Raw genomic sequence first — 14,054 nt, forward strand, 5'->3', positions numbered from 1 at the left:
AATTAAATATACAAAAATAGGCAAAAAGGAGATAAAAATATCCAAATTTGCTATTGACATGATGGTTTATTTAGAAAATTCTAAGGAATCAGCAACAGAAACTAATTGAGGGAATAAACAGCTTCTGTCAAGTTACACGTAGGCTATAAAATAAACCAACAAAAATCAACATTTTCTATATATGAACCACAAAATTCAGGAAACAGTAATAGAAAGGGAAGCCCCATTCAAAATAATTACAAAATGTATAATCTATCACAGAATGAGAGGGGAAGAAAGAGAAGGAGGAAGGGAAGAAGAAAGGAAGGAAGGGAGGAAGGAAACTAGAGAAGAAACATACACAGCCTTTTATAGCTCTATTTTCTTTTATTTTTTTAGGCAATTGGGGTTAAGTGATTTGCCCAGGGTCACACAGCTAGTAAGTGTCAAGTGTTTGGTCTGGGGCTGGATTTGAACTCAGGTCCTCCTGACTTCTCAGGTCTGGTGCTCTATCCACTGCACCACCTAGCTGCCCCCTTATGGCTCTATCTAAATTGGGAATTGTATGTTGTTGAATCTTTTTTCCAGTTAATATTGTTAATGATGTCCTTAATTTTTTAAATTATATTTCTTTCATATGGTATTTGTCTAACATACATTCCCACAAAACACCAAGCTGCTATGGAAAATGTGCAGGACTCATTTTCAGAATTTGCCTCTGCTGCTGAGTGACCTTAGATATGTCATTTAATTTTTCTGGGCCTGAGTTTCCTCATCTACAAAATATATATTAGACTAGATGGCCTCAAAGATCCCTTTTGGCTCTATATCCACCATCCTATAAGTATACAAACAACTCAGTGCCATATGTGGCCTCAAAGCCACAGGTTCCCCACCCATAGTATATACTTCTGGCTTCTAACACAACTCTAGTTCTTGGTCCATATATTTTCTCTTAAATAGCTGCTTATCTACTATTTCAAAAGGGTTTTTTTAGAGAATATTTATGTTAATTACTTCATATATAAGAAACTTAGGATTCAGTGAGTCTGAGATCCCAGTTTTGAATATTATTTGATGAGAATTCACACCAAATACAAAAGCAGCCATAACACACACAGAAAAATATTAATGAACCTTTTTCCAAATAAAACAAAAGAATGTTCTTTTCTCTGTGATCATTCTTCTAAATACCCTGACCTTGAAACCATACCTTATGTAGATCTTCAGTTTAAAGTGAGGAAGGTGTGTGATTATTGATAAATCAAAATAAAATAATTTTTAAAAAATAAAGTGAGGAAAGTATATGTATAGGAATGTATATGTACATGTATATGTGTATATATGTATGTTGTACATATGTGCATAAGTTCTATATTATATAATATATAAACATATTATTTGTATATATACATATATGCACACATACACATGTATGCATACATGCATACTTATTGTTGTTCAGTTATTTCAGTTATGTCTGACTCTTTGTGACCCTATTTGAGGTTTTCTTGGCGAAGATACTGGAGTGGCTTGCCATTTACTTCTTCAGCTGATTTTACAGATGAGGAAACTGAGCCAAACAGGGTTAACTGACTTACCTAGGGTCATACAGCTAGTAGGTATCTGAAGCCAGCTTTAAATTCAGGTCTTCCTGACTCCACTGCTGCCTAGCTGCCCCATTAACACATATAGTGTATATAAATAAAAATATGTACATAAGAATATGTGTATAAATAATCTGATTGTGAACCAGCACACTTTGATTTGAATCTGTGCTGCCTATATTACTACTTCTACATCCCCTGTCCCTGGTATCGATGCTTCTCTTAACTAGGAATAGATTTAAGTACCAAAAGCACTCTCAGAACCACATTTAACTGAACCCTAAGCAATGCCGTTCTCTTGAGTTAAGAGATGTTGTCCAATTTTCTCCATCAGCTGCTAGCTTGAACAAGGAGGCTCTTCTGAAATGTCAGAGTGAACAGATTGTACATATCCTAACAGCATAAGGAAGGTGAGGCTCCTGAACTGAGAAAAGTCCATAAAAGCCCATAAGAAAACAATTTAAGCCATCTACTTAGATTCTAAGATGTAGAAGAGTGAGAAGCTTATTTCACTGAATGTCACTTTTAACTCAAATATGTGTTTTCTTTTACCGTAAACTAGGGGTGGCCAGTAAAGTGTGTGAATTTGGTATGTTTATCGTTCAGTTATCAGTATCCATATCACAACCTGGGATTTGAAGGAGCACAGTGGAAAGTTTAAAACTTGCAGTCCTAAAACAATTTAACACTCTCAGATTCACATACCTCACTGGTACCTCGGGCATCACATCAGAGAATGCTGAATGTTCAGGATAGAATCCACAGAAAGCAGAAGGGGCCACAGGAAGAAATCTGAAAGTCAATGAGGGTAGGAATTGGGTTGATCTTGAAGTAGAGGCATTTTCAGTGCTGTAGTAGGAGCAGCGTGAAGAAATTCAACCAGACCATGGCATACAAGGCCACAATCAATGATAAATACTTTTCTTTTAAATCTACAAAAACCCAAAATGTTCTTAGTACTTTTTCATCCTTCCTCATTTAGGCAGCTAAGTAGCACAATGAATGAATCACTGGACTTGGAGTCAGGAAGCCCTGGGTTCAAATCCTGCCTCAGATACTGAATAGCAGTGTAACCAGATATGTTATTTAACTTCTCTCACAATGTTTCCTCAACTGTAAAATGAGAAGGGTAGACTTTAAGGTCCCTTCCAGGTCCAAATCTGTGAACTTATAATTCAGTTCGACACTTATTAAGCACCTGTTATATGCAAGACATTGTGCTAGGTGCTGAGGAAACAGTGTTAGAAAATCACTGCCATTTGTGTTGTTGATGAGTGTATAGTCTTATAATGGGAGCAAAGGTGGGATAATATGACAGATAAATATGAAACAATGTAAAGAAAGAAGGATTGAGCCTAGGAAAGTATGAGGAATGAGGGATCACCTTCAGTCACAAAGCTGTTTAGAAGAGAGGCCTTGGGAGCAGCTAGGTGTCTCAGTGGATAGAGCACGGGTCCTGACATCAGGAGGACCTGAGTCCAAATCCGGCCTCAGACCAAACACTTGACACTTACTAGCTGTGTGACCCTGGGCAAGTCACTTAACCCCAATTGCCTTAAAAAAAGAAGAAGAAGAAGAAGAAGAGGAAGCCTTGCAAATGAGGATGCAGAGGATTATGGACATGGAGCTGGCTTACATAAATACATGGAGGTGGGAGATCACAGGTCAAAACTGAAAAATAGCTAGTAGTTGAGTTTGGCTTGGGCAAAAAGTATGTGAAGAGGAAGTATGGTTAAAGTAAAGATTATTGCAGGGGAGAAGGAGAAAGGGAACATTTAAACAATAAATGAGCATTTATTAAACACCTACTATGTGCCAGGCACTAGGGATAAAAATACAAAGATTGAAACCATCTCTACAAGCAAGAAGCTTCTTCTACTGGGAAATAACTATGGGGGGGGGTTAATCTTAAAAAAAGAGAAAGCTAGAAAATTAGGTTGAATCAAGATTGTAGCAAGTTTCAAATGTCAAGCAAAGGGGGTAGTGTAGAGATTTTAGTATAGAAATAAGAGAGACATTGAAAGTCCTTGAGCATGGTCATACTTGTGCATTAGAAAATCTGTTTGGCAGCTATATCATGGATACTTTGGAGAGAGAAGAAACTAGAGGCAGAGACATGGTGGGAGATATTTCAATGGTGAGGGTTTTATGATAGCCTCAAGTAGGGTGGTGGCATCACAGATGTTTTTCTATTCATATACAATTCAGGATTTGGGAAATAGAAATCAAAGCCTCAAATCTGCTTCTAAACAACTGTGACGGAATCTGCAGAGGACAGAATGTTACATAGCAGATAATATCCACAAAGCAAAAGTTACCACGACCTCTGGCATTCTTCATTTAAGAATTTAACTCAACAGATTCTCATATCAAATTTGTTGGAAGTTATATTTCAGTCATTATAAAAGCTAAATTATCCTTTTTTTACATATTTGAAAGGATTATATCCTGTCTCATTTACTTGACATATACTACTTAAGAGGCCTATTTTCTGCTACTACTTAAACATTAAAAACACAAATATTTACCTTTAACAGAACCCAGAAACTAAAATTACCAAGAAAAAAGGGTGGGGGAGGTTTTGGGGGTTTTTTTGTGGTTTTTTTTTTTTGCCCTTTGGTGAGAGAATCAGGGTTAAGGTACTTGCCTAGGGTCACACAGCTAGTAAGTGTCAAGTTTCTCTATCCACTGAGCCACCTAGCTGCCCCAGAAAATTCTTGATTTCCTGAAATAATGAACCAGGACTCCATCAGACTAGGATGAAGACAAAGTTGTCTAAACTCGCTATTGCAAATTTTCTCTCTCCAATTTTCAAGGCCACAAAATTGCGTTGTTTTTAAAGATCAGAAGTTATTTTATCTTATTAGACATCAAAAAAAAGTATTTCGTCCTAAGAACTCCTATTTGTCAATGTGTACCTGGCCTTTCCTATGTTTAACGAATGGTAGGAAAAGTCCTGTCTTGTGTCTCTTCTTGGCCTTGTAGATTTCTCTTGTGAATTGCTAGCATTGTAAAAGAATTTGGTGGTCTGTTCTCTGGAAGGTAGACAAATCAAACATGGGAACAACTCACATTCATACTTCGTGAAATCATCTAAATCATGTTACTCCCATGTTTATTCTTAGATCTAGGTCAAAGGTATAGCAACATGTGTTTACTTGACTAAAACACTAAAAGAAAAGAAAGCAAATGAATATGACTTATTATCTTATAGCATTCTCCCCAATTAGAATAGAATAGTAGTTTCTTTAAGTGAGGATTTACTATTATCTTTGCTCCAGGTTTCCAACTGCTTATAGTGACCACTTTCTTTTGAGTTAAAATTGAGATGTTAGACATAGTCTACAATTCTTCATGAGGCAGACTTGATTAGCTCTGTTCTCATTCCCTGGCTTCCCCCACAACACTGTTTTTATTCCACACACTTAGGAATCTGCACCACCACCCTCAATAAATAATAAAGCCATAAGGATCAAAAGAAGTAAGCCATAATAATGGTAATAGTGAGTGCTAGCATGGCCTAGTCAGCAAAGGGCCAGAGTTGAAGTCAGGAGGCCCTTGGTGCAAGTCTTACCTCTTATAAATGCTGGTTGTGTGACCCTAGACAAATTATTTTACCCTTCAGTGCCTCCAAGCAATTGTCTGAGACTGTAAATTACAGATGAGTTGCTGACCTGAACTGGTTGAAAGAATCCCCAACTAGATCCAGACCAAAAGAAAACAAAAAATAAAGATTATAGTAACATATTTAATATGCTGCTTTTAATTATAAAGAACATGCATACATTACTTAATTCCAGTCAGTATTTATTGAAAACCCACTATGTACCAGGTGTTGTGCTAGGCTTGAGAATCAAAAAGGGAATGAACGGGAAGGGATTGAGCATTTATATAATGCCTTCTTACTATGTTCCAGGCACTGTGCTAAGTGCTTTAAAAAGACAAAATTAAATAGCATCTACCCTCAAGAGGCTTACCCTCTGATAGAAAGACAACATGTATACATAACACGTCCATACAGCACATATTCATGTATGCAGCACATCTATAAGGTAATTTGATGGGAATGAAGAGTGAAATTGCCAGTGTAATAATGAGGATAGATCTGCAATAGGAAGTCAGTCACATATGAGCTGAGCTTTTGAGGGAATTCTAAGAAAAAGAAAGGAGTGAGGAGTTAGGAGTACATTCCAATATTGGGGAACAGTTGGTGGAAAGGTATGGAAATAGCACATGTGTGTCAAGAAAAGTAAGATAACCAGGTTGGCTGTTCTGTAGAGCTCATGAAGGTGAGTAATATGTAATAAACCTTTAAAGGTAAGATAGAATCAGATGGTAAACGACTTTTTAAAATGCCAGAAGAGTTTTTAATTGATCCATGCAGCAATAGACAGCTCTAGAGCTTGCTGAGTGGGGGAATGGCCAGTGCTTTAGGGATATGACTTTGCAAGCTGTATGAGGATATACGTATGAACGGAGAGAAGGTGGTAGCTACAGGAGTTATTGTGGAGGTAGTATCAATGAGACTTGACAGTTGATTGGATGTATAAAGGGAATGAGAGTGAAGAATCAAGGATACTTGGGTGATTGGTTGTATGGTGGTGTCCTGGATAAAAATGCAAAAGGTTAGAAGAAACACTTGTTTTAAAAGGAAATACAATAAATTTTTGTTTGTTTTTATTTTTGTTTGTTTTTCTACAATGTAGGTTTGAGAGACTTAAGGGACGTGTATTTTGAAAGACTCAGTAAGAAAGTGGTTATACAGAAATAGAGCACAGGAGAGAGACCAGGGCTGTTTATATAGGGCTTCCTGTTGTTTTTATAGAGATAATAACTGAACCCATGGGAATCGATGAGGCTAATAAGAGATTGTCAAGAGAAAAGAGAAGGCAAAGCCTTGGTGTATACCCACACTTTGGGGAATAAAACAAGGAAGGACAATCCAGCAAAGAAATGCAAAGGGACAGTTAGATTAGGGGAGAACCAAGAAAGAGATATGTTAAAGAAGAGAGTGGTCCACAGTGTCAGATGTTGCAGAGGAGTCAAGAAAGATGAAGATCCAGAAGAGGCCACTGAATATTGCAATTAGAGATCATTGGCAGCTTTGGAGAGAGCAGTTTGACTTGAATGATGAAACTGGAAATCTGCCTACAAGGGTGTGAGAAGTGGATGAGAGGAGAGGAGAGAAAATGAAGGCAAGGAATAGAAATGACTTTGCCCTGTGTGGTAAATATTAATATCCCAAATTTGAAGATAAAGGAAATGAGGCTCAAGGAAGTTTAACAATCTGTTCAGAATATCACTGTAAGTGGCCTAGCCTGAAGAGATTTGGGTATTTTAACTGCAAATCCAGTGTTCATTTGGTCCAGCTGTCTCAAACAAGGCATCTATTTGGGTTATACGCCGCACGAGTTGCTGTCTATCCTGTTAAAACATATCTATCCAGCTATGCATGGTGGCGCATGCCTATAATCCCTGCCCCCTGGGATGGCTGGGACTGGGGATCACTGGAGCTTGTGACTTCTAAACTGCATTTGGCTAAGCCAAGCAGGTGTAGACACTCTCTGGCACAACGGTAAGCCAACAGGAGTGAGGAACCACCAGGCTACCCAAAGATGATTGAACTGACACAGGTCAGAAACAGGACAGGTCAAAGCTCCGATGCAGATCAGTGGAGAGATCAGGCCTGCAAGTGGCTGCTGCACCTCCACCATGGAAAAGACAGGGAGACCCAGTTTCAAAAACAAGCAGGGGGAAGCATTCTTATGCTGATGGAAGTATAGTTAATCTACCTTGTTCTAACAGCTAACAGTTCCAGGAAAGCAGTGTAAACTTCAACAGAATCTCTTTAAACATGAAGAACATCAAAGACATTCCAATCCAATTTGTAACTGAAATAGAATCTGCCCTACTTCCTCTCAACAAATCCTAGAATCATAGTTGCAGAGTTGGAAAACACCTTGGAAGCCATCTTATTTTAAAGATGAGGAATCTGAGACCCCAGAAGGTTAAGTGAAAGGTCCTGTGTGGCAAAGCCAGGATTTGATAAGCATGGTTCAGTGTGAAGACCATCAGCTTTGGAGTCAGGAGACTTTGCTTCAAATCCTGTGCGACCTTGTGTAAGTCATTCAATGTTTCCAGGCCTCAGTTTTTTCATCTGCAAAATAAGAGGGTTGATCCAGATGGCCTCAAGCATCCCTTCTAGCTCTAAATTAGCAATCCTATGATTACCTGATTCCAAATGCAGGACTGTTTCCACTTTACCTGAAAACCTCCAGTAATAGAAATACATACTCTTCTAAGGCAACTCATTCCACTTTGGGATGCATTTAATTATTCAATAGTTTTTCCCTTTTATCCATTTCTTCTAGCTGTGTCATTAGTCACATCCAGCTCTTGGAGTTTTCTTGCAAAGATACAACTCATTTTACAGATGAGGAAACTGAAGCAAACAGGGTTAAGTGACTTACCCAGGGTCACACAGCTAGTAAGTGTCCAAGGCCAGATTTGAACTCGCAAAGATGAGTTTTCCTGACTCCAGGAACAGTACTTTATCCACTGCACCACCTAGTTATAGGTCCTTGTCTATCCTCTAAGACCAAGTAAAGCAAGTGTAAACTCTCTGCTATATGATAGCATTTAAAATACTTGAAGATTGCTCTCGTATAACCCAACTCCAGCATACACATGCTCACTCATGCATATACACACTCATCTCTTCTACAAACTAAACATCTTCAGATGCTAAAAATATAAAGTATACACACTTAAATGTCTGAACAAGGCTCTGAACTATTATTTGCAGAGGGCTTTTAATTGTGCAAACAACTTTCATTTGTATTACCTCATTTTACATTCTATTTCTGTTAGTCAGTCACTACTTGTGCCTATAGTATTAAATTACACTAATGAGGAGATTGAAAAGTTGACAGCTACATATGAAGAAATTGAGCTATTATTTTGCCAAAATGGGGTAGTTAACTGGAATTGACTTGTTGCACGGGAGGATGCTATTAAGAGTTAAGATCCCCATCATTTAGTTGACCCTTCAGTGTTTCTGCTTGAAGTCTATTCATGGGAATTGACTTGCTTCTTTTTTTTTTCTCCTTCCCTATCCTTTTTTTTTTCTGTTCCTACCCCCAATAAATCCACAGGTCAGTCCAACCCCAGGGTGCATCCGAGCACTAATGAAGATGCTGTACTGCCCATATTGTCGAGGACTTCCCACTGTGAAACCTTGTAACAACTACTGCCTCAATGTAATGAAGGGATGCTTGGCTAATCAGGCTGATCTAGACACAGAATGGAACCTCTTTATAGGTAAGAAGCATTTAAATGGCACGTGGAACAAAGGTGATAACAGTTAAGTGTTCGATAACTCATTTTTGGTGACTTAGAAGGAGCGAAAGGCTTATTGGAGATAATAGATTTTTTCTTTCTTTCTTAATCTCCTATAATACTAACTTTCCAGTGTTTAAAAAGGATTATTATTCTTCCTTGTGAAAGTTCTTACTTATCACATAAAGATTTTACTGAATAACTGTATTGAATTAGCTGGTTTTTTATGAAGGCTGTGAAAATATTCTTGTTGAGCCCAGTGGACTTATGTGAGGAGAGGGTGAGTCAAAAAAAAAATCTGGTTTTTTTCTTCTGCTCATAGAAATGTCGCCTATGGTAATGTGTGTATCTCTCTTTTTTATACCTCAGGATAGTCATGGGTATTAGCAATGGTATACTGTAGAGAATATAAGCTGCTTCATATTCCATAAACCGAGTTGCTGAAAAGGGCTCCATATTTTTACTAAAACATGAAAAGTGTCTTTCTTTAACTTGTTGAAGAAGGAAACAGAGTATACTTGCATAAAATATCTTTTGAATCTCTGAAAGGTGGTAGGAAAAGAGTGTGTGTGTGTGTGTGTGTGTGTGTGTGTGTGTGTGTGTGAGACTATGTGTGTGATGGAAAAGGGGAGGACAGGAAGAAGGAGGGAATGTGGAGGAAGGATTGTGAATCACAGCCTTTCCTTGAGTCACAGAAATCATTTAGTGAGATGTGCTGCCAAAAGATATTTCCCAAACAGCCATCCAAGGATAAAAGGACAAATTTTATAGGCAGACTTCTCCCAGCAAAATGTACGGGGCCTTGAAAGAGTAAATGTGTTTTCTTCCCTTCTGTCAAATGGCCTTCAAATAAAAGTATTTCCAATTGCATTTATTGCAATTACATGGTGACAAGTGGAGTGGTGCAAATAATAGTGGCATATTTTAGCCATTAATGTCCTTCATCATTTATGCAGACCTTTACACCAAATTGCATGTGATTCAGTGTGAGTTAAATCAGTTAAATGGAGGTACTCTGATGAAATATTTCCAAGATTCAGATAGAAGAGGAAAAAATTTATATGAGTTAGCATGTGGGGGGGAAATGCCCCAAATATGACTAGAGAAGCTTGGCTGGCAGTCATTCAGTACTGTGTGTGGCCTATTAATTACCATGCATCTGTTTCTAGAAAAGCTAGGGGAAATAATTTTTGAGTTCTGAAAAATGAGAGCTTTAAAATGTTTAACTGGCAATCACCTCCTACTAAAATCGCAGAAATTATTTGGTCAAAGCAAAAGGTATGATTTTAAAGATTCAATGTCCTTTTCTTCCTCCTATCCCACATCTCCCGCACTTAAGCCATGACTAAAATTTACCCAGTAAATTTACTAAAATTTACATAGCAATGTGGACCTATGGACTTGTAAATGTATGAGAATGCAACAAAAAAAAAGTCCAGTGAAGGCCACACTCACATACACCTTCCTCGCAGTCATAATGCCTCTCTGAGGTGAGTGAGTATTATTCCTTTTATTCACTAGATGTGTGTGACTTTGGCAAAGCCAGGTCATCCCTTAGTTTTCTCTTAGTTTTATCATCTATCAAATGACAAGAGTCCAGCTAACCCTAAAATTACATAATTCTACAAAGATCTTCAGTATCCTCAGATTCCTGACACATGGATAAAGTGATACAATAGAGAGACATATACTACTTTAGGGTTTTCAAAATGCTTTCTGCAAAATTAGCTCACTTAATCTCATCAGGAAACAAGGTGTTTATTATTATTCCCCCTTAAAACATAAGGAAACTGGGGCCTACAGAGTGGTTATTTGCCTAAGTTCACATGACTAATAATAGGTGGGAGAACTAAGATTTCATGTCAGGTATTGTGATTTCTTTTTCACTGGTCCTTTCACTCTACCATGATGCCTCATAATGAGAAATAGGAATGATGAGAATTATAGTTAACTTTATAGGCAGGGGTAGGTTGGAGCCATTTTGAATCAAGAAAGCTGCTTGTTACATTTTCATTGTGAGTATTTTGGCAGATGCTACAAATCAGGGATTGACATGGTTTGATTGATTGTCTAAACTTAAGAAAGTGGTGGAGAAAATGTTAATACAGATTAAACTTAAAAGTGTGCCGTGTGTGTGTATGTATGTGTGTGTGTGTGTGTGTGTGTGTGTGTGTGTGTGTGCTTCCTCCCTGCCACCCTCCCCCTTCCCCAGAGTTGGGTGGTTAAACGTTTACTAGCACACCCCTTCTTACAGCCCTCAGATTTACATAGAATGGCTCTGAGTAGTAGAAAAAAAATGAATAATAATTTTTTAAACCCTCTTTCTTTAATGAACCTACTTTACATCTGTTTTAACCAAGTTAAACTCCATTGATTTATTTTGGAGTCAGGTAATTGTATCCCTACACTACAACTGAAATGACTGAGACACAGCAAGGTGACATGATTTTCCTCAGATTGCCCCAAAACCCATTGTTGGAAGTGGGAAAAGCCCTGAAACTTACAGACAAGGTTCTTTTGATGATATCACAGGACTTGGTTAAGGACTTGATGGAAGAATGAAAAAATGGGCTCTTTTACCTTGATGTCACAAAGATTGAGCTTTTCCTGGGTTTGATTAACCAGCCGTCAGTCCCAAGTTCTTAATCTCTCCATTAACTGTGTCCTAGATGCATATTTTATTAGAAATAAAATGTCTTCTGAGTCTTTTGCCTTAATAACGAAATCTTGGAAATACTATATTTGCTATATAGAGAAATGATGAGTAGATAGTATGGGTAAGCAATCAGACTTCTCTCCTGCGTGCCATTTTTTGAGTATCTTAATCCTACTTTAATGCATTTTCACATCCTCTCTTCCCTTCCCTATCCCTTGTTAGTCCCTAGATGTTTCTGATCAGAAACTTGCAATTTTTTCAGCTCTACTGTGGCCTTGAGAGATGATCACAAACATAGAACTATTATAGTATGGCAAGATTTACTTTTGCCATACTCTTCCAGGTGTAAAGTGCTAGTTCATTAATTCGCTACAAAAAATTAGTCAAATATGCCAACCCCATTTTACACAAATATAGTCAAGGATGACAAGGAAAACGTGCAATTGAAAAGATCAGAATGTGAATTAGTAATTCTACACTGATTATATATAATAGCCCAGCCTTTGGTCAACACCTGCAACATGTCACCATTTTCAGGCCTGCCTCTTTGTCTCACAGAACACTTCAGTCAAACAGACCCACTCCTGTTGCTGATTATCATGCATGCCAACTATGTCTGCTATAGTAATATCCCAGTTTATACACTTTACATTTATAAAAATTATGTGCTCATCCAGAATGTTAACAATGGCAGGCAGTAATGTGTTCAATAAAATCAATGATCCAATTGACAGAGCATCCTCATATTCTTTGCAATGCCCTGAATAAATTGAGGCTAATTTGGAACCATTTAGAATTCAGCTAGTTTCTTGAACTTGTCAGAAAAAAAGATAATTCATTTACAAAGTGAAATGTTTTAAATGTTTCAGTGTTCTAAAGCCCAGCTGCGTTCCATTTCCATTGGCGTTCTACACTCTTTTCTCAGCGTGAACTTGGGATTTTATCCTAGAGAAATTCATAGTTCTACTGGCAAGCCTTAGAAGGTGTTTTCCTCAGGCTTCTGCCAGTAGGCCAAGAACAGTGCTCTCTACAGAGTGGGTGCTCAAATAACCCTTGTTCATCAAACATTACAAGGAGAAAGGTACAACTCTTCACTTTAAAAAAAAGAAAAAGAAAAAGTCCTCCTTTTATAAAGCTGCTGACAGCTCTGCTGAAGATGAAATTTAGCCTCTTATTTTTGAGGGCTTGTAAAGCCTCAAGTTGCCTCTGCCAGAAACTGTCAGCTGCTTTCTAATAACATGTGGAATTCCCTCAGTACTAAACACAACCAAACTTCCACTTGCGGAATTAAAACGAATGGCAACCCTCCATGGGAGCACTGCTGAGCTACAAAAGATTGGAAGGAATGCATGAGTGCTTTTTAGTCCTGTTCTCAGTATTAGAAAATAGGCACTATGGGAAAAAAAATAATAATTTTTTTGCATTAACAGTCTCTGCTTAGGCAGACGTCCCAAGTGCCAGGGTATAGCCACGTACAAAAGATTCCGGCTTGGCTCCTGAGTGTCATCTGCATGTTAGAAGAGCTTTTTTTGAGAATGTTTACATTAAAATAAAACTGCCCTGAGCTTTTAGGAACTAACTGGGAACATTTTGTAGGCAGAAGTAGTTCTTTCAGGAACATCCTGTGGCTATTTGGATTGTTGGGTATTGACACCTCAGCTCTCCGGATAAGAATTGTTCTCTTCGAAGAGAGGCCGAGTTGCAGATTACCCCTAGTTCATAAACACAAAAGTCAAGGCTGAAATTACATTTATATAGCCATAATAAATCTTGCATTCACTTTAAAAACTGGGACGTGTAGAACAGCCTCTGCCAAACATCTGGTACCTTCTAAGATTTTATAGACTGTGAAAATTGGTTTAAAAAAGAGAGAAAGGAAGGGGCAGCTGTAGCAACACCAAGCAGAGATTTTACCCATTTGTATCTGATTTGTATCATTTTAAACAATACTCTTTTATGATGTTACACATAGTGACTATAATTTTTAAGTGTAAATTTTTCCATTTCTGTTGGATAAAAACATGTAAAGGAGAGATAGGTTATGTGTATCTTAAAGTTTCATTTTCACTTTCCATTTGTAGTGGATAGTAGCCTTTTCATATAGAAAAAATTTTAATGGCATGCATGATAAGGTTTCAAGACTCTTGAGATAGTGGTGGTACTGGCAGACCTGGGAAATTTTTCATTTAAAAGGATTAAATACCCATTTGTAAGAGTGTGTGCCAAATGCTATAAAGAAAATTATTGATATGATTTCTGCTCTTCAGTGGTTTATAATCTGATATACAAACAAAGGAATAGTAAACACTGAACAAGTATATAAGAATATTTCATAAGTTGCTTTTTTTTTTCGTTTTTTTAATCTGGACCTGTGATTTTATATGTGTGATGAGGTACCAGTGTGGATCCTTCCTCTGGGGCACTTAGAGGTTGTGAGTTTCCCATAGTAACACAAATAGTATTTTTTTCTAGAT

General features: G+C 37.6%; 1 protein-coding gene across 1 annotated transcript in view; it reads left to right on the forward strand.

The window, feature by feature from the left end:
- The window catches only part of GPC6 (glypican 6), a 1,286,685-nt gene that overhangs the window by 860,545 nt on the left and 412,086 nt on the right, over positions 1 to 14,054 (forward strand). The window contains exon 4 of the mRNA XM_020965804.2: positions 8,741 to 8,906. Within this exon, the coding sequence (XP_020821463.1) occupies positions 8,741 to 8,906 (166 nt within the window). The remainder of the gene's footprint in view (positions 1 to 8,740; positions 8,907 to 14,054) is intronic.

The sequence above is a fragment of the Phascolarctos cinereus genome, unplaced genomic scaffold (genome assembly GCF_003287225.1).
Source record: "Phascolarctos cinereus isolate Bilbo 61053 unplaced genomic scaffold, phaCin_HiC Scaffold_7;HRSCAF=346, whole genome shotgun sequence".
NCBI classification, from domain to species: Eukaryota; Metazoa; Chordata; class Mammalia; order Diprotodontia; family Phascolarctidae; genus Phascolarctos; species Phascolarctos cinereus.